This window comes from Heliconius melpomene, chromosome 1 (genome assembly GCF_056956725.1).
Source record: "Heliconius melpomene rosina isolate 202511_hmr_F chromosome 1, ASM5695672v1, whole genome shotgun sequence".
Classification (NCBI taxonomy): domain Eukaryota; kingdom Metazoa; phylum Arthropoda; class Insecta; order Lepidoptera; family Nymphalidae; genus Heliconius; species Heliconius melpomene.
The window spans coordinates 5,957,268-5,982,789 of record NC_140389.1 but is presented as its reverse complement, the minus strand read 5'-3'; the positions used below and the strand labels follow the sequence as shown (position 1 = coordinate 5,982,789).

Below are 25,522 nucleotides of genomic sequence, written 5' to 3'. Positions count from 1 at the left end.
TACAGCGCTCGTTCCTATTCGTGATGGCCTCGTTCTGCACTTCAAACTAAATATCTGTAAAAGCATACGTTTTAAATACCTACTTTTTTATATATATTTTATGATTTGCTGAAAATTATTGCGTGTTTGTATTTTAAATATGAATGATAATTATTTTTAGATAGAACTATCTGTTATCTATATATATAAAAGGACTTGTCCTCACTGACTGAGGTAAGACGCACGCATAGCCGTAACCGCTGTGCGTAGAAACGTGATATTTGGACAGATGCTTACTTTGTTAATCTGGACATCCACTAAGAAGGGATTTTGAAAAATTTTAACCCTAAAGGGGGGAAATAGGGGTTGAAAGTTTGTATGGAAAAAAAATTAAATAGGCACCGATTTTTATAAAATAGAAAATTCAGACTCTTAGAAGATTGAACACGTGTTTCACGGTTTTTTAGAATTTACCCCCTACGGGTGCAAATAAGCATGCGAAACTGCGCGCGTCCGCTAGTAATATGATAAAGCTGACGAGTTTCTTTAATTAAACGCAGTAATCTCAGGAACTACAGGTTTTGTCTGCTTATCAATGAAGGCCAGTATATTTGCTGCTATATACAGTGGGTCACAACCCACTGTACTATACAACCCTAATTTATTTCCATTTTTCTTCTATCAAGGGAAAAAGACCTTAAAAATCCGTGTAAATTTCACAGTTGTCTATTATTTACCCGCGTAAAAAAAGACATTTTAAAATTTTGTAAATATTTCTTGGCTTGTTGCTTCATTTTACTCCCCTAATATTTGTGCTTCCCACGCCAGTGGCCTCTTCATTTTTATGAAGACAAAGGGGACAAACGAACGAAATAAGCGTTAAAGACGTTAAATGGTACTTCCCGAGCAGCGAGCAGTGATCACAGAGTCGGGGAAGTACCGCAATCGAAAGATGTCATTATGTTCGTTAAACACTGAGTTGTTTTGACTTTTTTGTATTTTAAACTACTATAATAACTAAATACTATGCTCTAGTATTTAGCCCACCTAAATGCTTATTTTCAATATTCGAAGTAGTAGTTTCGTGCGTGCGTTCTCTGTAATGGAAAACTTCACTCAGTAACGGAAAACTTTTTTATATATTTTATATGTAGGTATATTATATTTTTATTGTTACAGGAGGAACTTCGCGACAATTTAACAGTAAGCGTGATGAGCTTCGTACCGACTCTAGACGACGACGGCAAGCCGATCACTTGCAAGGCGGAGAACCCCAATGTGACATCGTTGTTTTTAGAAACCTCATGGACTATTAGCGTTGTTTGTAAGTATTTCATTATTTTATAGTTTTAAGTTTTTTTTAAGTAGGGTAGGCAGAGGGAACCTAGTGTTAAAATACTGTTGCCCACTTCCGGCCAAATTTTTGAAGCATTCCATACAATTAATATTACCAGAACGTGAAAATGATAATAATTCATTCTCCCGAGTTGGAGTCGAACCCATAACCATCGCTTATAGCCAGATATTTCAACGTTTATATTATAACATATTTAAAATTTGCCTGTAGATCCTCCCGTAGTAAAACTGCGGCTCGGCAGCTCACTGGCGGCGGGCGACATCAAAGAGGGCGACGATGTGTACTTCGAGTGCCACGTCCGGGCCAACCCTCCCGCCAGGAAGCTATCGTGGCTACACGACGTAAGTACTTAATCATTTATTTTATAAATTGTTTATACGTATTTTATATTTATTTAACTGAATTTTTATACTTTTTAATAAAATAATTAATTCGATTCGATATTCAATACAAAATTAGAAAGTATTATTGAAAAAAATATTGAGGTATCTCAATTACAAATGCATTATGCATATTCAAATACCTGTAAGATAACTTATCTATTACCTCGTTTTTCACTTTTAAACTAATAAAAAAAATGTTACAACACAAATAACAAGCACACAACGCAATCTACATTAAGATTTTTAAAATTTTCATCAATTTCCCCTCTTTACACATTGATAGCAGAAGTTACCGAGCTCCCGATCATACTGGAGCTAAGTAATTACTATCTCAAAAGGAATCGTACTGAAAATTCGTAATTCTACAACGTCTAGGCATTGTAGGTACAAGGCAGTAGGCGAGTAGGCGGGATTGATAAAGTCTTTCTGCTCGCGGATTGCGACGTCGACAAAAGATTTACAATGTCATAGTAAGTAATCCGGCATCGATGCGAACAATGGGAGAGAATAGAGTAATAGAGAACACGGTCCGATAATCGCTTTGTATTGCCGGCGTTTTAATCAGCATTTTTATTTTTGTTTCGCTTCACCCTTTCAGGAGCAATCAGCCGGTCGCCGTTACATGGATAGTGGCACGCGTCACCGCGCCTCCCCTCTTTATTTTTTTCGCTGTATTGTTGTTGCATCCCCCCCCCCCCCCCCCTCCACTCTGACGGCGAATTTGTCAGCAAGTTCGCTAATGATGAAACGAATATTTCGGAATCCGTTCATATTCATGTTTCACTCGTTTATGGCTTTTGTTATGTGTTTCTTGGATTGGCATATTTTAATGAAACTTTGACGGAATTGGAGATAAATTTTGGAGGAATTTTGAGGCTGTACTATATTTAATTAGTCCAAATTAGCGTTCACTTTAATTTGCTTTCGCAGATATTACAAATAATTACTTAAATCTGAAAAAATACTCTATTCCTAGCTTAACATTTTAATACTTTACTTTACAACGTTTTACCTATTAGCACAATCTTTAGAGTATATTATATATTACATATATGTATGTACCTAAGTATTTAGAGAAACCGAAGACGACCGAGCGTATGCAAGAGAATTTATGACCCGACCCGTTCGATCGACCACCAGATACTTCAAAGTTAATTCAATCTTAAATATTTACTCTACAGTACGTGTACTAGAGTCTTCTAAAGAACAGTGTAACATTTATAAGTTGAGAAACTTTAGGTATTCTAAATAAGCTACCTACTTTACACCAGTTAGGAATCAATAATTTGTAGTTTCATGTCTAAACTAAGTTGGGAAATTCAGACATTTTAATGACGTTATTGGAGACCGTCATGGTGTAGCGGAACAGTGTCTGACCGTAAGCCACATGGTTATGGGTACGATTAATTCAGGGGAATTATTTTTTTTATTTTCACTTCCTCGCTCTAGTAACTATAAAAATAACAAGCATGGCGTCGAGTTCTGTCACTCAACATTCTACGTATTTTCGTGGTTTTGATGTAACCTATTGTACTTGCGTTCAGAGTTACTTTCGATACTTGTTTAATGTGTCTTATATAACTCTTAGTTATTTTCATATAGGGGGAGCATATAGGGGGACTTGGAAAAAGCTAATATTATTATAGCATTGATGATACTCATCTATATTAAAATAATTTTCAATTCTTATAAAAATAGAATATGTTAATTATATCTTAATAAAAATATTTTTATAAATAAATTAATTTATTTTAAAATACTAATAATATCAGCCTCATTTTATAATGCAGCTGAACAATACTACTTTAGAATGTATTATTCCTCTTGAAAAGTACTTAGATGGAATTTATATATTGAATTTGCTTTTCATATTGTTCTATTAGCTTTTGTTAGATGCTCCTTTAGTGTATTTTCTAATATAATTATTCTTTAGCCTCATAGTGTGTCTCGCATATAGCAGGATGGATAGAGGGTTCCAAGTGCTAAGATAATCTGTTCCTATCTTTTCTATCTATAGTATCTTGTTTAAAACTTTAAAACATTAAATGTAGAGTGGCAGATCTCAAGTCTTGACTTTATTTCTAACATACAAAATGAGTCTACGAGTATATCCTCACAAACTTAAGTTTGTCACCCGGCATGACATTGTTTATTGCCACAGTATTGCAGTGCCAGCACGTAATATCTTAATAATAAGGAAAAAATGGCGACGGAAGCATTTAATCCTAAATTCGTTTTAGATTTTTTCAACTTGACGCTATATCCCGGATGTAGCAGGGTAGGTAGGGTAAGCCTAAGGGTAAAACATTCCACTCTCCACTTTCCGTCTGATTCTGAAGGCATTATATGTTGAATGGCAGAAGGGGGCCGTGCTTTGCCCCGACACCAAAGCGAAGAAATGAAAATATTAAATATTTCATTTCCTCGATTGAGAATCGAACCCATAACCTGTCACGTTTACAGTCCTTTTTGCCTATTTCCTAAAAAGTGGTGCATTGCATTTAAGACGCTGGCGAGGCGTAACGCATTCATATCCGAAGGAGTAATTAAGAACGGCTCAATGATCCCGGATTACGACAGAGCCTATTTAAATAGATTTACGCAAACGTCATTGTTTCTGTTAAATTACTCCATTTATTGTTCTCATTTGATGAATGCGTCTGGAACACTGCGAGGATTGAGGTGGAGAAGTAATTAATGATGTGTCACGTAATTTTTCAGTTTCTTGGATATGCTATTTGGTTTAGACTGAATCTGGTGAGTTGTAGAAGGTAGACTAATCTTGGAAACTCAACGAGGCGCGGGTTCAAATCCCAGAACGTATATTTTTTTATGTTTTCTAATAAGAGTTTTTCTTTCCCAATTATGAAATTACACTTTAAAGAAGTTAAAAATACAATATGCTTCACGAAGTTTCTTTCAGTAATTTGTGAATAATTCAAAGAAGTTGTCCAAAACATATTTTTGTTTTACATTAGTGAACTAAATTATTTAAATCATTCCATCCATCCGTTTTTCGTTTTCGTTTTTCGATTGAGCAGTATGCTGTTGGCCATATCGGCCTCTACAGCGTCACCGGACTTGGGGAGGCCGAGCTAGACGAGCTCTGACCTTGGCATGGCTACCGTGGAAGGTACCAACAAAAGAGAACACAGTGGCGCAAGGGCGTCTCCTTTGAGACTCGGACCGCGACTTGCGAACACCGTTCGTAGTGGGGGGCTTTGCTTCGATCGGTTCGACCAAAGCCTACTGGGGAGGGCTCTTGATGCCCTATTGGATTAATGAGTGCGGGCTCCTCTCGCGCCGAGGCGCGATTGGGCCACAGTAAAGCTGGGACCTCGTCTCCACCGGCGGGGACGGTGTGCGTAGCGTGTATGTGTGCGATTGTGTGTGGCCCTACCTACAAATTTAGGGTCGTTCGCTTTAGTGATGGGGTCAGCATCATCGGTTAAGATATCCCGGGGTCGACGGCGATCCCACGGGCGTCGTTTGGCGTAATTACACGAGTTTACCACCAGCGGATTCGGATGCGATTCGGCTTTAGTGAAATAACTACTAGAGAGCTTCCGACAGTGCTCTTTTACTGAGTCTAATTTGACGTCTCTATGGAGATCGGTATTACGCATGTACCACGGGGCACCGGTAGTATTACGCAAGAAACGGTTTTGGATTACTTGTAATCGGCTAAGGTCTGTCTGTGCGAACACAACACAGGCGTAGGCGAAAATGGGTCTGACGCATGCTTTATAGAGTCGGATTTTATTTCTAAGTGAGAGTTTGCTTTTAGCACAAATGAGTGGATACAAACAACTTAGGACGTAGGCCGCTTTGCGGCGAACATAAGTAATGTGGGCTTTAAAGGACAGTTGACTGTCGAGAATGACACCTAAGTATTTGGCCTGTTTGGCCTCGGGAATTATTTTGCCTAAAAGGCGGACATGTGGCAGGTAGTCTGTCCTACGAAGGGGGAAGTAAATGATGTTACTTTTATCGGGATTGACCTCTATGCGCCATTGAAATAGCCACTGACCTATGCGGTCCATGGACTTTTGGAGTCTTTTAGCTATGCAGACTGATACACGGCCGGACGTATAGACGGCGGTGTCGTCTGCGAAAAGGGCTAGGTTTGTACCTGGGGTTTTGGGGATGTCGTGAGTGTACAAATTGTACAGAAGCGGGGATAGTATGGAGCCCTGAGGGACTCCAGCTCTAACTGGCCTACTGGAGGAAAGGGTGCCTTCTACCCTGTATCTAAGTGAGCGGTTTGATAAGTAGTCTCGAATGATGTGCACGAGTCTGTCAGGTACGTTAGTCTTTTGTAACTTGTAAATCAAGCCATTGTGCCAGACTTTATCAAACGCTTTTGCAATGTCTAAGAAGATTGCCGCTGATGGCATTAGTTTGGCTCGGGATAACAGGAATTCCGTGAGGCGGTGTACCTGGTGTATGCTGGAGTGTTTGGCTCTGAAGCCGAATTGTTCGGGGGGGATTATGTCATTGGCCACGACTGCGGCTTGGAGACGAGTGAGGAGGATACGTTCGTATATTTTGCCCATTGAACTGAGAAGGCTTATGGGGCGATAACTGGACGGGGATGTGCGAGGTTTCTTAGGCTTGTGAATACCTATGACTATTGCCTCTTTCCATTGGTCTGGGAATGAGCACTCTTTTAAAAGAGTGTTGAAAATGGCAACGAGAAGCGTTAGAATGTGAATAGGAAGAATTTTAAGGATCTTATTTGAGATGCGATCGGATCCTGGGGCTTTCTTTGGCTTAAGGCGCTTTATAATGTCTTGTACCTCTTCGACAGAGGTCGGTCTTATAGGTTCGCCCGCTGGTGGCAACGGTGCCCACGTTTCGACCTGTGTGTCCACCGCGGCGACGTGAATTGGATCACACGGTTTTTCCGAGGGGGAGCATTGACTTTCTAGGTTATCCGCTAGGCATTCGGCCTTTTCGAGATCGTCTGAGGCTAGTGTTCCGTCCGGACGGATTAACGGCGGTAATTCGACTACGGTGTCGTTTTTGAATGATTTAGTTAATTGCCAGAACGCTACGTGCGATGGCGTAAGCTCTGATAACCTATGATCCCAAGATTCGTCTCTGAGGTCCTCGAACCGGGCTCGAACCTGTCTTTGGAGCCTCCAGAGTTTAGCGCGGTTTGCTGGCGACGGAAATGAATCGTGCGCCCTATTGGCGATGTTTTTACGTCTCATAAGCTTTCTGAGATCTCGCGGGATCTTAAAATGTCCTTCTGGATTACTTGGAATTTCCCTAGAACACTCGTCGAGAGTGCTACCCAGTCTGTCAGTAAGTTGGTTAATTTCCGCCTCGACTACTTCCACCGAGTCGAATCTGTCAGGTATGTCGTCTGTCGGTTCCGTGTCGGGATTGCCTAGGCGCTCCGCGAACTTAGACCAGTCGGTGATGGTGGTTTTAGGAAGAACTGGAGGACAATCGGGTCCTAATTTAACTATTACGGGTCTATGGTCTGAGTCTAACTCTGGTATTACCTCGATAGAGCGCAGCCTGAGAGAGACGCCCTGCAGGATGGCTATGTCGAGAATTGAAGGTCGGCCCCGGGGCCCAAATCTAGTGGGAGTGAGGGGGGCTATTATCTCAAAGCGAGAGGTGGTCAGGTCATAGATATTTTCGAGTTCGATTCCTCCTCTATTTGTGGAGTTGCAATTCCACCTGGTACTTTTACAGTTAAGGTCCCCGGCTATGATAACCGAGTCCCCCATGTCTAGTAGTGTCTGTAGGTCGCTTCTAAGTAAACTCTTTGATGGAGAGAGATAGGCGGAAGCTATAATAGTGGGTGGATGTCCAGTCATGTGAACCTTACAGACCGAAACTTCGATGTTAGTGAGCGTCGGCGGCGGATCGAGCGGTATGACGTGAAGCGTCTTTTTGTAAAATATGACGGTGCCGCCTTTGGCGCCGTCTCTGTCGTTACGAATAGTGCGGTAATTGGCTATCTTGGGATCCCTATTGCAATTTCTAAGGAACGTTTCCTGAACTAAAAATAAGTCGAGTTGTCGGTTTGTAACAAAATCGCGGACTAGCCCCATTTGCGTGTTGAGACCGTTAGCGTTAAAATAACCTATGTTGAGAGAACGCGGCTTGACTCGCACGAGTCTTAAATCGGGCGGGTTGATTCTAGAATTATTATTGACCGCCATTGGAAGTTTGAGCATTGACAAGTAGTAATTTGGCTATAAGCTTTCTGTTGAGCTTAATTACTTGAAGTCGACTTTTAGGATCGCCGTTTGAGTCTACTAAGCCTTTCGCGAAGGCCAATAATTCGTCTTTATCTAGTATATCTAAAAAGCTGGTCGCAATGTCGATCGCGTCTTCGATCCTATCCTGTTCTGTTACCTCCCCACGGGGCTGTCGGGCAGAGGAAGTGGCCCTGGAGGGCTTGGGTTTGGGATTGGAGGCCTTGGCGGCTTGGGTCTCTGGTAGAGGTTTTTTCCACGCATTGGTGGAAGGAAGAGGGGCTGGTTGGAGTAGTGGCTGAGGGCCGGACGGGTTTTGCGCTGGACGGGAAGGCATCGAAGCCTTATGCGTCCTGCCGCCCTTTCCGCCGGACCTGCGTGGGGCCCTAGGGCATCCGCGGTAATTTGCGGGGTGCCCTTGGGTCTCACACAAGACACAGCTGGGAGGTACGGCCGGGTCTGGGACCTTGCGCGGACAGTCAGCAGTAGCGTGACTTTCTAAGCACTTCACGCACCTGGGTTTTGCGTGACAGTTTTTGGCGGAATGCCCATAGAGCTGGCAGCGGTGACACTGCCCGGGAATGCCACGAGACCATGGCTTATCTATAGTAATGCCCGTGAGTGAGCAGATGGATTTAATATTGAAAATTTGTTTGCCCTCAGGGCTGCGGTCTAGGACAGCTAGGACCATGTCGTAGCTTTTTTTAGTGTACTGATTGTACATACGGTGGACTGCCCTAACGGGAAGATTTTGGGACATTAAGTCCCGAAAAACGGATTGGGTCTCTAACTCGACTGGGATACCCTTGAGGACTACACGTAATTGACGCTCGTCCTCCAGAGCGTAGGAATGGAACCCTATGTTTGAATTCCTAAGGTGGGTCGTAAGGACCCTGTGGTCTTTAGGTGTTAACACCTGAATCCTAACTCCCTGCGCTGTGGATCTGGCAGAATTGAACTGCACTTTAGCGGACAACATCCAAAGTTGTAAATTGTCCCACGCTTTCTTTTCCTGAACTATGATCGGGGGAGGTAACCTATCCCTACGAGCGCCGGCCGGTAGCGGTACCGAACCGTCGCCAGAGTTGGACGCGGGGATCGAGCTATTATTATTGCTTGTCTTTGTTGTATTGTCTGTCTTGTCGGTAGAGTCTACCTGCGCACCCTTTTTAACTACCTGCGCGTTGTCCCTAAACCTACGCGGGGGTGAGGACCGCGGGGAGGGGGTCTTTTCTGCGCGCGCGGCGCGTTTGGCTGGGGTTGATGGCGGAGTACCTAGCGATTTGCGGGCCTTCCGTTTGGCCGATTTTGATTTGACGGTCTCGAAACCGTCATTATCCTCCACACCGGGAGTTTCTTCCTCGTCGGCTGAGGCCTCAGAGGATGATGAAGACGACGAGGAAGCCTCCGCGGCCTCAGACTCAGACTCGGACTCCGCGTCATTTGCGGAAGCCTCGTCCTCATCCGAGCCGGCGTCGGCCTCCTCAGGTTCGTCCTCCATTTGCTCAATTAGCTCGGGCGACTGAGCAATCGCCTCATTGTCGACGTACGTTTTTAGGCTTTCTAAGGCATCGGGGAAATGTTGCGCGACGTAGTTTAGCAGGTTAACCGCATCTACTCGGATCATTTTGGGGACTATTGACCCCCCGCCGTGGCGAGGGGTGTGTGCCTACTTTGACCTAATGTCTCGGCCTGGTGGGGCCGGGGTGAGTACCTAGCTTAAGCTAACACTGTGTAAAAGTACTCACGTGGGTATGGAATCCAGGTGAAATCCTATGGACACTAACACACTACACTGCACTACACAAAACAACGGAGATCGCCGCTCGCCGAACAAAACGACGCCGATCGGTCCTCTTCGTCTTCTTGGTGTTGCAGGGTGGCGTAGGTCGATAGTGCGCGCGTGCGTGGATTGGTTTTTGGTTTTTGGGTTTTTTGGTTTTGGTGATTGCGAAAGCGATGCCAAGCGGACATTGAGACGTCCTGGCGGTACCGCGGTCGGATTGGAACCTCTTTTCATTCCATCCATGCATCCATCAGCCTTTTAAAGTCCACTGCTGGACATAGGCCTCCCCCAATGCTCGCCACTCCGCCACGCCCCACTTTAAATCTTTAATGATTTTTAATCAAATTTAATATTTGTAATTTTCAATGAACTTAAAAAATCCTTATTCTTTCCACTATTAACAAAAATAATTTAACACAGAATCTTTAGATATCTCTATTCCCCACACCCAAATCTCCCATAACCTTACCCCATTAAATAAGTCCACTAAGAGTGGAGGCTGGAGCGCGTCGAGTAATTAAGTACACACTGTTCAATGATGCTGGATTACGAAGCGTGTCTGTTTAAATGGATTTGCAAACATCATTGTTTTGATTTACTTAATTTATTATTTCCGTTTGATAAATGCGGTCTGGAATGAGCAGTTTCGTACTGAAACTGTTTTAATTACTTTAAATGCTGTAATTAGTTTTAAGTTGTATGAAATAGTTTTAATATTTTACTAATAATAATTTCTAATGTCTAATGTCATGAGCCCTTACCTTACCTAATTACCGCAGTTTCACTCCTACTTCCCATAATGGTTGTTGTCAATACAAACAAAATAATTAGACATTTCAATACAATATTTGTCCATTTTAATCAAAAATAAAAAAATAAAACATAATAAAAACATGGCGATATTCAGGCTGAAAGTGACGGTTGTTTGTCAATACGACGCCCAGAACATTTTATTTACATCGAGATAGGACTGTGCCAGCGATTCGAATTTGCCTTTCCCCACAAATATATTTAAGTGTTTGCCTACATTTGAGATGAAATGATACACGAACTTGATTTGGATGACAAAAACCTATTCACAATTTTTTTAAGTTTATAGCCCGCTATTTGTGGGATAAATACGTAGGCTGAGAAAACGTAATGTCAAGACACTCCGTTCTACGCATGTTATCTCAATTTTAATCTGGACACATCGAATTGAGATGAGGAAGTCAACTTCGCGTTATGCCTTGGAATAGCAAGGGAATTAACATATAATTTGAAGAATTATGTATAAAACAAATATTTGACTTTATATAAATATGAATATTATGGAATATTGCCTTAGAAAGTGAGTCCTAGACAAGCTCAGGCTTACATAAAATTTACAAATTCTTTGGCTTTTGATTTGATTCTTTGGCCAAATAGATAACAACCAAATTTAAAATATATAAAAGAAGGCAAACGAACTGTTATACTACGAGTACAATACTCACTATTTACTGCGCAATTGAAGTACGTGAAGATACTTAACTGAGCTAACATCTAATTGACCTTACGTAGACGTTATTGAGAGCAACTCTCGAGTTAAAAGGCAATTTATTATAGATTCTGCTCGTGTTCAACATCAAAGGAAAAATATATAAATTGACTGTAATAAAATAGTGAGATAAATTTTATCTATTCTATTGATTTTAGGTAACAGATGTTACTTGTAATTAATACATGGTGCTAGGTTAGTAAATAATTAATATGACCAAAGAATATTTATTGATTTAGCTGTACCATTCCAATTTTAATGTCCTGAAAAATATTCGGAAAACGAGTGAGTGTCTTAACACTACGCTCTTTCAGCCTACTCTGATACGACGGAAAAAGATGTACTGTCATGATGGCCATACAAATGGAATGTATTTTTATGAAAAATAAACAATTTTTCAATTTTGAATCGTTTCCGTCGAAAATTCCGCAAAAAGTAAATATATTTACGCGTCTGCCGCCGACGTGCTGATTATTTTAATTGAATTGAATGAATATTATTTAAATTGTGGTTTTTTATAGGTACATATTGACTCTTCTGTTTTTAGTAGCTTTTGTTAAATTTTGTTATTAATTTATGTACGGTTGATTTACCTAATAGGTAATATTGTTAAAAATAAGTTTTAAACTTCTATTAAGTATGGTTTTCGACAACTCTATCTCTCTCTTATTTTTTGTTTAATTTGTTTATTAACGACCATTAAAGGTAAATAAAGTCCAGGCTCTACAGCTACGCTAAAGTTGAAACTCTCGTATTTAAATATCATATTCACGCTGTATCCCGCACACAGCAGGGTACACAGAGGGAACTAGAGCTAAGACACTCCGCTCCCCACTTTACGCCGAATTCTGGAGTCATTGCGTGTTGAGTGGCGGAAGTGAACGCCGCTCTTTGCCACGACGCCAGACCACCACGACGGCCTCGTGTATTTTGTGCTGTTTTCAAAATATTATATCAACTAAATTTATATTATTATACGTTTTTCTTATAAATCCTATCAAACATTTTAAGAATCGGTGTCCGAAATGTCAAACAAACAAAAAAAAGATCTTAGGTGTATTCCAAAATGACAACGTTTGAGTATAAGTGTGAATGGGAATGATAAAAAATAGATACAAGCACCTGCTCCACGAATACACCTTCAGTTGTTTTGTAACGGATTCCCATTTTAAACTCTCTTTTTACCTGTTTTGTACGTGAGGGTGATAGGACTAACTTTTGGCGTGTGCTGTATGCAGCCAAATGTTGAGATATTTTCACCTTTCTATATAAAGAAAAAATTATTTTGTTTTTCATTACTTTCTTTTTTATTATGAAATGTTTTTTGAGATAGTATAAAAGTGATATATTTTAGTACAACCCACTCGACTCAGCGACATGTCTTTAGTTGGCCAAAAAAGAAGCGATACAAAAATAAAATACTTATAGTATCATTATAAATATTTTTAATCTCGTAGATCGTCAAATATGTATTAGATATATAAGTAATCAACGTTATATTAAATTATTTTCCTCTTACATATCGAAAACCGATATTAAATTCACTCTCGACGTATACACGTATATTACGTTCGCACAAAGGCACCCAATAAGTTGTATTGTGAATCGGGATTTCCGGTTCTATTGATTAAATGAATTAGCGCCGCTGAGCTGATAGACGTATAATTTATTTTCAATCACGACCACTGCAGTGCTCAGTGAATGCGGGGAAGTTGGCGCGAGCATAATGCCACTGGATCGGAACAGATAGGGTTTGAGCATATTAGATCCACCAAGTTTCTCCGCAATCCGCGCGGAAATCCGGCAGAAGGCTTTGTCTCTCCGTTCCCAATTCTCCCGTACCATTCAGTAATTATTCCATTTAGGTTCCCACACTCAAACATTCCGTAAAATATGACACTGCAGCTAAACGAAAGTCATTGAATAATTGCTCGGATTACAACACGTTTTCATCCGAAATAACGTTGGGAGCGCGTAATTTATGTGGCATCTTATGATTTTGACGTCTCATTCCTGGATAGTTAATATTCGGGGATGTTGCCGCCCGCGCTGCTTTCTACCAGTCTAATTGATGGATGTAATTTGTGGTTGAGATTGCTTCACAACAAAGGAGACCAAATTATGCCCCGATTTTAAATACTCAGTTGTGAATGTTGTAATATATTTTGGCAAAAATAAAAATGGCAGTGCCAGTAAATTTGCCAACGAATTTCCGTCTGGCACGTGAGCCCACCTCGCGCCGAGACCCGCTAATGTCGCGCAGTGACGCCCAGAATGTTAATAAAGTGCCCGGAGGCGCACGATCGCGCACTCTCTTCTTCGAATTTAATAATTTCTCTTGATTGACGAGAATCCGTTGGGATTCCGTTGCACACTTTGCATAATCAGATATGGCATATAAAATAAATTTGACATTTTTTTTCTGATTTTTCATCTAGAATTTTAATATTTTTTGTATTTTGGATGATGGGATTCTCGTGTAGATAAATCCGTGCTCGGAAAATGCATGAAAAATAAACTAATCGAAGATTATACACGATATTCGATAGAGATGCAAAATGCTTTTAGAAAAACTTATGCATTTCAGTTCTACCTTTGAGCACTATTAAAAGCGCGTGTGGTTTCGAGAGTTGTGATCCGGACCGAGATTTATCCTGTACCATTTTCTCATCTACAAGTACTTTCACTACTAAAACTTTTATACTGTTACATATTTTTTTTATTACATTAATATTTTACTTCTAGTGCATGTAATCGATACTTTCTGATCAGTGATAATTTATATGAGAACCTAGGGACCATAGAAACATTTTTCAATTTTTTTTTCTAAAATATCCCCAACGTACGGCAGATTCGTTTCTAAATACATCTTAATTAAACATATTATATCCTCGCTATGGATCAAAGTAATCTCTGAGAGCCCCGTGACCAGATACTGTTGATATTTCTCATATAGAAGATAGAAACGGAGCTTATCACACATAATTGGCATAAGATTTAGTTCATATAGCAACATTGATTCCCAATTAGAACGGATAATAACGAGCGAGGGGAAATAACGCATTCACGGAAGTTTGTGACCGGAGTAGGGATCCGGAAATATTTGTATTTGCCCTTTATATTAGAGATTTTTTCTTTTATTGGAGGAAAAATAGGCATGCACTGATATTATCTTCTTTAGCCTCACGTATCTCGACATATAGCTGAGTAGGCAGAGGAAACATTGTCTTACGATACTATGTCCCAAACATTGCATATTGAGAAGAATAATATAAGCACCCGAGTAGGAATTGATTTCAATTTCGAATCATTAGTTTCAAGTAAACTTTTCAACTAAATAATAATAGTATACATTTGGTTTATAAAGTAATCACAAACAAGCCAGAGAACGTTTCGTGCTCTATCAAAGGCAACGTACATCTGTTGTTGATACAGCGTAGTACTGAAAGAGGACTGATATCAAAATACTTCAATCTACAGATTGGCTCCGGCCAAAAGTGGAATTACATGTGGAACTTTTAAAAACCGGGGTCTATACGTACCAATATAACTAGTAACAATAGCTTTGAAGTGGTACAAAAGCTTCTCAAATTTTGTATTTTTTATTTACTCGAGGTTTTTTTTGTATTGTTAAAAAATTTTTACTTGTCAATCGATTCTTTTCTTTTTCGATTTGAAATACAAACTCATTAAATGATTATTTAGAATAACTTACAAGAAATAAGAATATAAAGACTGAGTTTTTACTTTTATATTTTGAAAGGAAATTTGTTAAATATTGTGAATTCTACTAGTTTATTTATAAGTAGAAAATAGAGATAGAAGAGACATTTCACCAAATTTCGAAAGTATTGCTCGAATTGGTCGTTTTACCTACAACGGTATAACCAAATAAAATAACTTTATTGCAATCGTATTTTTTTTTATTTTCCGATGAGTCGAGTCGACATGAGATGCCCCTTTGTGCCCCTGCTTGTAGAAGAGTAGGCATAGGCACTGAGCGCAAAGAAAGCCCATTTTGTTACTTTCCGCCCAATTTTCAAGACATTTCGTGATGAGTGGAACTTAACGCTACACTTCATCGTATTATCTGAGCAATGTAATCAAATAAAATATTCCGCCGAGTAGAAATCGAACCAACTACCGCCACACAGCGAAGGCCAAAAAGTAAAACATTTATGTTACAACCCAATTTAAAAAAATCTAAAGATTCTATACGTCCGAAACCGCTTATCTACCCACCCAAAAAGAAATGATAAATATAGGAAAAAATATATAAAAACGAAGTATACCGAGTGTCCTCTTCAATCGTTATCGTACAAAAAACAATAATGATGAACAAATACAATACAGTATTGTTTGACAAGTAATGAAACGGGAATTATTCGTTATTTGGCTTTTATTACGTTCGCTACATTTCCTTCCTATACCCACCTGTTTATATACACGTGGTCCCATATCTTTAACGAATCAAATACGTTCAAACATAAATGAACCTTAATTTATTGTGATATAGTCTATTTTACGTGAACACGATCGGTTTATGACAGGCGTACGTCATCCACTTAGCGTACATTATTATCCTTGTCCGCTGTAATGGGACGGGACAATTGTCCCGATATTTCATAATAAAGGCTTGGAGTTTGATGAGAGCTCGGATATGACAATATACGTGGTATTACGTAAGCAGTTATTTTAAGCTTCTTGTGAAGATTAAAGATATAATTATGTTTCTTATCATTTTATATATGTAAAACTACCTTTATATCTAAAACTAAGTAAAGTAGAAAGCTAAAACTAGGCCTATAGGCAGGACCTATAGATTTCTCAAAAGAAACCTAGAACCATGGAGTGAAATTCCTACAGGAAGGGGTAAACGAAGTTTTACAATTTATCGTCGTAAGGCTCCGTAAGAACTCAATTTAATTTTCATATAAATAAGTGACATTTTGCGAAGTAAACACAATTCAAGCCAAAAGTCATCTCGATGTGTTTTAAGATGAATGAATTGCAAAGTGCAAACAACAGCTCGAGGCTGAGTTGAGTGCGGGCGCCTTTGATCTTGTGATTATCGTAATGGCCTCAGTTACTTCATATAATTACAACTCTATTTGGTTATTTAGACATTACTTAACTTAGACATTACTTAACTTAGTTTTTGAGTTACAGTGAGCCTGTTTTCTTATACCTGAGTTATTTTTAGCTTATGGCCTTCATATAGCATGGTAGCTAGTGGAATCCTAGTGTTAACACACTACGTTCCAACCAATTTTCAAGTTATTCTTTGTTGAGTAGTGAAACTCAACAGCGCTCTTTCTTTTCTTACTGAAGACCGAAGAAATAACCTGGATATAATAATCAGAATCGAACTCACTGCCATCGAGTATATAGATGGAATGTCGCATTGTGCCAAGCTGATTACAACAAGACATTTCAATTCTCATATTCAGCAAAACCAGTACAAACACATGTATCATTTGCAAGTCGGCGTTGTGTTGACCCAAGGAACATGAATATTAATATAACTTCATTTACATCCGACCTTATTAAATTACTTTGGATTTCACCCTATACTCTATACACAGTGAAAAGATTGTATGTATGTTTGTACGTCACACTATGATATCTAGTAAATGAATCAATATATTATAGGGCAAGACAATATTCTTTTTTAAATAAATCCATTGTTTTGCAGAAATCTGTTGTAGATTTTTTTATGGAAGGAATATTTTTTACTTTTTAGTATGTTATGTTTATTCTTTTTCAATCAACGTTCCCTGGAGAGGTGGATAGGTTAAAAAAGGTGGACCTTGAACGGTTTCAAGAGGCGCGAAATTTGGCATATGGATTCCCTGGGGAATGAAGAATGTAACTAAAAAAAGTTGAATAAAAGTAAAGTAAGCGGAAAGTATTCCCTGAAAAGGGAAAAACAGGAGTACGTTTAGTAGTTAAAGGAAATAGGTCTACAACCCGTTCCTTATGATTCGAATTGTTCGACATATAAAATAGTTATTTTATTACTAGCAAAGCTTACAATTAAGCAAAGAAAAGCAATAAATATATTTATTACTAACTATTTATTAAATGTTGTAATAGCTTAAATTACCTACCTCTTGTCCTTAAAAAAATCTCAAAAGGTTGTTTAAGTACGATAATTCTTTTATATGTATGCAGCTGCTGTCCTTATTAACTTCTCTCATCTAATTATCCTACAAAAGAGAATATAACATATGACTTTGTGGCTTGTAATCTCATTTCTGACCAATGTCAACTTAAATGTGTTCTAAAAGAAATTGCACAGAAACGAATGTAACGACCAAATTGACATTTTGCATAAAACTCTACGTAGGAAAATAATATACGCAATTTCTGTTTGAATATATCTAAGTAAATATATTTAAGTTTAAGACATGTACTTATAATAAATAAAATAAAATAAAAATAAAAATAAAAAGCCTTTTATTTCTTGCATATTATTACAGTTTGATTATGATTAATATTAAGAAAATACATATGCTAAATGCAAGAACCCCTCCTCAGATGAAGGTGAAGGCCTCCTCTAAAGAAGTTCATTTCTCTCTGTCTTGAGCTATTTCCGGCCAGCAGGGGCCAGCGATTTTGACTACTTCGTCTTCCCATCTCGCATAAGGTCTGCCTCTGAGGCGCCTGCCCTGTGGGCCCTTCCATTTGGTTACCCTGCCGGTCCACCTCTCGTCCATTTGCCTCGCTACGTGCCCTGCCCACTTCCACTTTAGTTTTTTCGCAAAGCTTAAAGCATCTTTAGCTTTGGTGATTTTTCTAATTTTAGTGTGGCGAATTTTTTGGAGCTTTTTGATTTTTAGCATGCTTCGTTCTATTCCGCGTTGGAAACTGGTTATTTTGTTTTTTACTTTCGTAGTATATTTCCAAGTTTGACACGCGTAGGTAAGGCTCGGTAGGAGGCATGAAGTCCATACTTTTGTTTTGATACTTATTGGCATGTTACTTTTAAATATTTCTCTTAAGGACCAGTACTTGTTCCAGGTATTTTGCACTCTTCGTTCAACCTCTTGTTCATTTTGTTTATTATCGAATCCGATTGTTTCCCAAGGTAGATGTATTTATTTGTGTATTTCAGAATTTCATTGTCTATTGATATTTTTATATTTGTGCTGTTTGTCATGACCATTGTTTTTGAGAGGTTCATCTCCAGTCCTACCTCTTTGCTGGCTGCGTTTAATGAATTAAGCATGGTTTGTAATTGTACGTGTGATTCTGAAAGTAGTACTATGTCGTCTGCGAAGCGCAGATGACTTAAGTATTTGCCGTTTATGTTAAGACCTATTTTGTCCCAGTTAAGTTTGTTAATTATTGACTCCAGGATTGATATAAATATTTTTGGGGACAGCGGGTCTCCTTGTTTCACTCCTCTTTTGATGGGAAATGAAGGGCCTGTGTCTTCTAGCTTTATTTTGGCTGTGCTTCTTTTGTAAATATTTTTTATTACTTCTATATATTCTGGTTCCACGTCTTGAGCTTGTAGAGCGATCCAAATACTGGAGTGGGACACGGTGTCGAAAGCTTTTTTATAATCTACGTACGCGATGTAGAGCGCTCTTTGCTTTTCCTTGTATTTTTCTATTATTAATTCTAGTGCGTGTATATGATCGATGGTTGAAAATCTCTTGCGAAAGCCTGCCTGCTCGATTGGTTGTTTTGATTCTAATGTGACGCTTATTCTTTTGTTTATGATGGAAGAGAACAATTTGTAGATACACGAAAGTAAACTTATTGGTCTGTAGTTAGTAATATCTTTCGGGTCTCCTTTTTTATAGATAAGAATAATTTCCGATTCTAGCCATTGTGATGGTATTTCAGCAGTTTCTAAAATTTGGTTGAATAAATATGTTAAGGGTGGAATTAGTATCGCGTTCGCTGTTTTAATGACTTCATTGGAAATTCTGTCGGGTCCTGTGCTTTTTTCTGTCTTTAGTCTTTTTATCTCTTGTAAAATTTCGTTTTCCGATATTGGTGTTATATTTCCGCTCTCTTTAATATTTGTAAAGTTAGCATAGTTATGGTCAGTGCTCCCTTTGTCTTTGTCGCTATATAGGGCTTTGTAGAAATCTGTAGCTACCCCTATAATTTCCTTACGATTTTTTACTATCCTGTCCTTCCGATTTAAGCTGTCAATCCACAGCTTGTATGTTTTTAATTCTTTAAGAGCCTTTTTTGTGCTTCCCGCTTGTTTCAGGTGTTTTTCGTAAGTCATCGATCTGTAAGTTTTATAGTCGTGTTTTATATACTTACTTGTTAGTTTGTATAGTGCTGACAGTTTATTTTTTTGGGCTCGAGTTTTTGTCTTAACATGCTGAAGCTCCTGTCTACTTCTGATGAGTGCCAGCGTACGTTTTGTTAAGACTCTATGTGTACCTTTTGATATTTCTTTGGGCATTTGTGCGTCGCGTAAGCTCTGAGTTATAGCATTTGTTAGTTTGTTATAATATTCTTGTACTGATGTTTTTCCTTGGCAAATAGTTATATTTTGTAGCTGGGACAAAAGGCCTTGTTTGTAGTTAGATATTTCTAACTCTGTTTTCAGTGATAAAGTTCCCTTGTTTTTATATCCTGTGCGTTTCTTCTTTTGTTTTGTGATGATCATGGTTGCTCTGATTGGTCTGTGATCTGACGGGTAGTTTAGGTTTAGGACTTCAATATTTTGGCATAAGTTGGGTGTATTTGATAATATATAGTCTATTTCGTTTTTGTATTCTCCATTTGGTGAGCGCCAGGTCCATCTTTGGTTGGGCTTTTTGGGAAAGAAGGTATTTAGGATTGCTAGTTTGTGTTCGAGGGCGAGTTCGATAAGTCTCTGGCCTCTGTCGTTTCTTTTGCCGTAGCCGTAGGGCTTCATTATCAAACGTTCGTCTTTCCTAGGTTGTCCTATTTTTGCATTAAAATCCCCTAGTATGAAATAATTTTTATAAGCTTGGGTAATAGCTTTGTGGACATTTGAGTAGAAAGAGTTTATCTCGTCCTCGCTTGCTGCTTCAGTCGGTGCATATACTTGTATAAGTGACATGGCCAATCCGTGAATATTCAAGTTTAGTAATGCGACTCTATCGTTAATGCTAGTGAAGCTTTCAATCCAATCTTTGCGAGTTTTATTTATTATAAAGCCGACTCCATTTCTACCTGGTATTAGTCCGGTGTAGCATAGTATGAAATTTTTATGTTCTTCAATTCTAGTGCCTTTGCGCCTTATTTCGCACAAGCCAATTATGTCGTATTTAATTTCTTGTATTGCTTCATTTAGTTCAATTAATCGTTCGTGAGTAGATAAAGTTCTTACGTTATAGGTTATTATATATATCTTAACTTTTGTTTCATATGTAGGGATTTTTAATATTGATGTTGAAGTATTTTTATGTATTTCTGAGGATGTGTGGCATTTTTTCTTTAGAGGGTTTTGGTCTTGATCCTCCACGGTGACCAGCCGGATTGGAAGATAAGGTATAGTTGCTAAAGTTGTTTGTTGCGTTTTTTCTGTTTATGAGGAGGGCGGTAATTGCTAGTATTTGTCGGCTGTTTTGCACTCAACGCTTGGCGTGTTGTTTGTATTTTTACTTACTAAGAAGTTAAGCATACTTGGTTTCACAATTCCTTCAGATAGACTAGAGGTTCGTCTTATTTGTGTGTGTTGTCGGTTTTTCTTGCTAGCCTGTACTTTAGTAACATCGTAGGTAGGTGTTTCAGGAGATATTGACAGTATTCTTTTATTTTTACCCGTAGATTTGTTTTTAGGTATTAACACAAGTTTATCATATTTAATTTTTACTATATTGCCTTTCTCTCTCTCGAGTTTAGCCTGCTCTTGTAGCTCTTTTCTCTTCTGTAGTATTTGCTTCGGGTAGTCCTCCGTTATATAGAATGTTGTTTCCCTTAGTGCCTCTCTTCTCTGTTTGAATATTTTAATTTTTGTTCCAAGTGTAGTAAATGTAGCGATTATTGGTCTAGACCTTTCTCCTTTATTACCGATTCTCTTCACTTCTTGTAAATCTCTCTGGTTTAGATCTAGAGAAAAATATTTATTTACAAATTCTATTATGATATTTTCCAGCATTTGGTATGAATTTTCGGTTTCATCGATGCCGAAGAAGACGATGTTATTTTTTCTAGCCTGTTTTTCTATGAAATAAATTCGTTTTTCTTGATTTTTTTACATTTCTTTAAGGTTATCATACTTTTCATCCCAAATTTTAAATTTTTCTTCTAAAATGCTATTTATATTCTGTGTTACTGTTTCTGTTACTTTTTCGCTGCTTTTTAAGATGGTGTTTTTTTGTGCGTCGAGTTCGCTCTGAATTTTACGCAGAGCAATCATTACCTCTTCCATGATAGATGAGATATCGTGTCTAGCTATATATTAGAACTGTAGGTGCCCTCTAGTGAGTTGTGCTAAAGTTCGCCGTAAGTGACCGGCAACTGTATCGATCGCTGATTTGTGGTTCTGTCAATAGATGGCGTTAATTTCTATATAAGTTGTGGTTATTTTTTATTGCAAATCATTGCATACTGTTAGGTTATAATTTTGAGGTTTTGTTTTAAGCTGCACTTGTTGATTTTTACTCACAGTGTGCTTTCTTGAGCATGTCTGTTTATTCCTTAGACGTTGTTCTGCGCTGTAGTGGCGTGGGGTGCGTTGGGTTAGTAGAAAAACCTTCGGCACTGAACTCCACAGATTTTTACGTTATTACTTGTTATTGAGATCTGCCCACACTGTATGTTATAATTTGTTGGGTTTGCACTGTCTTTTTACCAATTCACTAGATTTTATCACACTTGTTAGTTTTTATGAACACAAAGTAGCACGGAGGCGAAGTGAATCAGAGCTCGCTAGCGCCCTCTCCTGCCCATGCCAAGACATGTACTTATCTTGAAATATGTTCCTAAATGTTATTTTGCTGTTTAATCAAATTATATAAAAGGAACCATATAAACAATATCCCTATTCCATATATTCTAGCAAAACCTGGTAGTCTATCCACTCTAAATAGACAGCCAGAGTGGGAAAGACTCCGATTGGGGATGGACCCCACAACTATCATGTTTAATCAATCATACCCTTGTGCCTCTGCGAAGACGACCTCGACTAACACATAAACAGTTAAAAAATATATAAATTTACAATTTTATGTAAAGGTTTTGCAAAGTAAGCGATGCACTGCACGTAGTCTGACATGGACTTTAGGCGAAGTTGGTAGCGCGAGCTAATTCACTAATGTTACTTATATTGTTTGAAGTTGAGTCATTTTGTCAAATTTGATCGGATATTCGGTTTAACTTGCGAGTTACCCCGGCGCATACAATGTTCTCATTGAAATTTCCTATTTCACTTAGTTGTAAGTTAGTCGCTATTAGGCTCTGAGGATTTGAGAGCTCAAATATTGTTTTACTAAATGCATCTTGTACGTACGTATACTTGGCACTTCTAGAGCTAGACAGCTCTAGAAGTGCCAAGTATACGTACCATTTACGTTTCTTTTTATGTATTTCTAGTATTTATAGATGGATTCGATCCTCTTCTGAGGCAAAAAAAATTGCCTTAAAATGTAAAGTAAAGATGTTAACATTAATATAACAGACAATAATATTTAGCATTCCGTGGATTCATTGTGACTTCACTGCCCACCGTGTTGCATCGTGTTTAAAAAAAATATTGGAACAACGTCAAGCAATTGCTATATCTGCTAATATTCGACGACATTCTCGTTGGAATTCTCGTTTTTCTTACCCAATTAAAATGAAACAGGATTTTAATTTGGAATTTTCAAGTTAAAATTTTAATATAAACGGAAAAGGAAGGTACAGTAAAGCTTTTATAAGCTTTTGCAAAATATATTTTGAATTTAATTGTATTTTAAGTAAAAAATTGGGTGGAGTGAAATATGATCCTAAAACTGATTACAAATTTAAATTCATATTAATATTTGATATTCTTTTAACACATAGTTTTCGTATATTTGTAAGTAATAAAGATCTAAATATTTCATTAGTATATTGTTTAAATACCTTTCTTCCAATTGCTATCGTTCTGTCACTATGTCATTTTTTTCCTGCATAGCAGGATAGGCAGGCATAGTAGTATTAAAACATATGCTTAGTAATATTATTATTGTTAGAAATTTATTAAAATGCTTATTGCACTTTAGAAAATTATAGAAAAACTAAACCAAATAAAAAAAAACTACAATGCCTGACCCTAGCATATTTGACTGTAAAAGCTATAGGAATTTCGCTAAACTTCCTATGTCTCGAGGATTCTTAGCCCTCGTTGTATAAGAGAAGAATTTATGTGTGACATTCACATTCGGTAGCGTTACATCTGACATGGCAATAAAGCAGTGTAGCTGCGGCTGGAAATAATTCATTATAACGTAATATCCTTTCACGGAACACATGATCTCTGGAGACGAACAAAAAGGCCAATATAGCGGTATTACGCACAACGAGCTATATATGTGCGTACTTTGTATAATGTCTTGACGATGCGATATAAATAAATTGTAGAATTATTTTTATATATTGTATTTATATATTATTTTTTTAGTTTTTTAGTTTTAGTAGTAGGGTAAGCAGAGGAGCCTAGTGTTAAGACACTCCGCTCCCCATTTTCGTGTGTGCGCAACGACTGATCTCATCTATATTTTACGAGTATATGTTAAGAAGACGAAATCACCGTAAAAAAATAAATAAAATTATTTATTTTGATTTTTTTTTAAGTTTTTTTTTGTGTGTTTACTAAATGCCGTCGTGGCACAGTGGAACAGCGTTTGACTAAAAATGGGATGGTTGTGAGTTCTTACGACACTCGAGAAACTGAATTATTTTTATGTGCCCTCTTAAAGTAAATTATGCAGTATTTTAATTCAACCATTATACAGGGTGGAATTGTCAGCACCACTTTAAATGAAACCACAGTTTTAACTACTCTATAAAAGCCTAATATAATTCGGAAAAAAAATAATTCCCAAAAATGAAAAAGTTATTTTTTCAAACAAAATAAATAATAAAATTATCGTTTTAAAACAAAACGCCATTTGTAAAGTATAACATAGGCACGCACACACTTACCTGTCAAATCGGAAACGTCGCACACGTATGTGTGCGTCACACGAAATACAGGTATGGATAAAAATCGTGAAATGAAAAAAATTCCTACGTCCAAACTGTTGAGGTACCTTGTTTAATTTCTTAGGTGTGGGTTTGAAATATATTATTACCCTATATGCAGTTTCAATAAAAGAAGCGCTGCCTCTTCCACCCTGTATATGTATGCATTTTTGCTTCACGCTGTATCCCGATGACATAGCTGGATAGAAGCAGAGAACCTAGGAACTTAGTGTTAAGACACGCCGTTCCTCACATTATATTTATGTACAAACTTTCAATTAAGCTAATTCCATAAAACATAATCAGTAACACTAAACTAAAGTGAGTTAAATATTGCAATCAAACTACAGTACAAACAAACAACAGAAGAGAGCAGTTTATATAAATGCAAAGCTTAATCTAAACTAAACGTTTTTGCGGGACATTGCCGGCTCCAACTTCGCTAACACCGCCAATAGTGAACGCTTCAGTGAACTAAATTAACAAATACACGGTACCTGCACCATGCAGCCCGCTCTAGTAGTGCAATACCACTCGTGTTAATGCATTTTATTTTAATGACTTTCAACATTAGTTTCAATATTATTAATATTAATATTTGTATTTAAATTTGTATTAGGAAATTAGATTTTCTGTCTTTTATAAAAGTATTTGATATATTTGAGAAGTTATGATAAGTATTGCAGTAGTTGGTTTTGTGGTGCAGTGGGAAGATTTAGTGATTGGGTGGTACCCTTTTGCATATAGAGGATGATCAAAAATAAATAATAATGTAATAGTGCCTGATTGTAAATGTAGTGGTAGTAGATTCAATCCTCACTTGGATAGATGAATTATTTTTATTTTACCTATTTAACAAAGTTTGGTACTCATTTCTAGCACTCAATGTGTCAAATACGGGCGGTGCGTTAAAAACTGAGTGTCATGACACTACGTTTTCTCTGCCTACCCTATAATACTACGCGAGCTTTATATAGGTACAGGTACATAATAACGAAATGCTTTCCGGCAGGTAAGAAATATTAATATGTTAGATAATGTCCGCATTAATAATGAAACATTTGGGTCCCCCGGGAGAGGAGGTTTTGAGTGACCCTCTTAAGAGATGACCGATCCCGGCTCGCAGCC

General features: G+C 38.0%; 1 protein-coding gene across 2 annotated transcripts in view; it reads left to right on the top strand.

The window, feature by feature from the left end:
• Positions 1 to 25,522, top strand: part of side-II (sidestep II transmembrane protein) — a 339,951-nt gene that overhangs the window by 245,026 nt on the left and 69,403 nt on the right. For both annotated transcript variants that reach the window (XM_085195977.1, XM_085195968.1), the window contains exons 8-9: positions 1,159 to 1,303; positions 1,547 to 1,677. In XM_085195977.1, the coding sequence (XP_085052103.1) occupies positions 1,159 to 1,303; positions 1,547 to 1,677 (276 nt within the window). The remainder of the gene's footprint in view (positions 1 to 1,158; positions 1,304 to 1,546; positions 1,678 to 25,522) is intronic.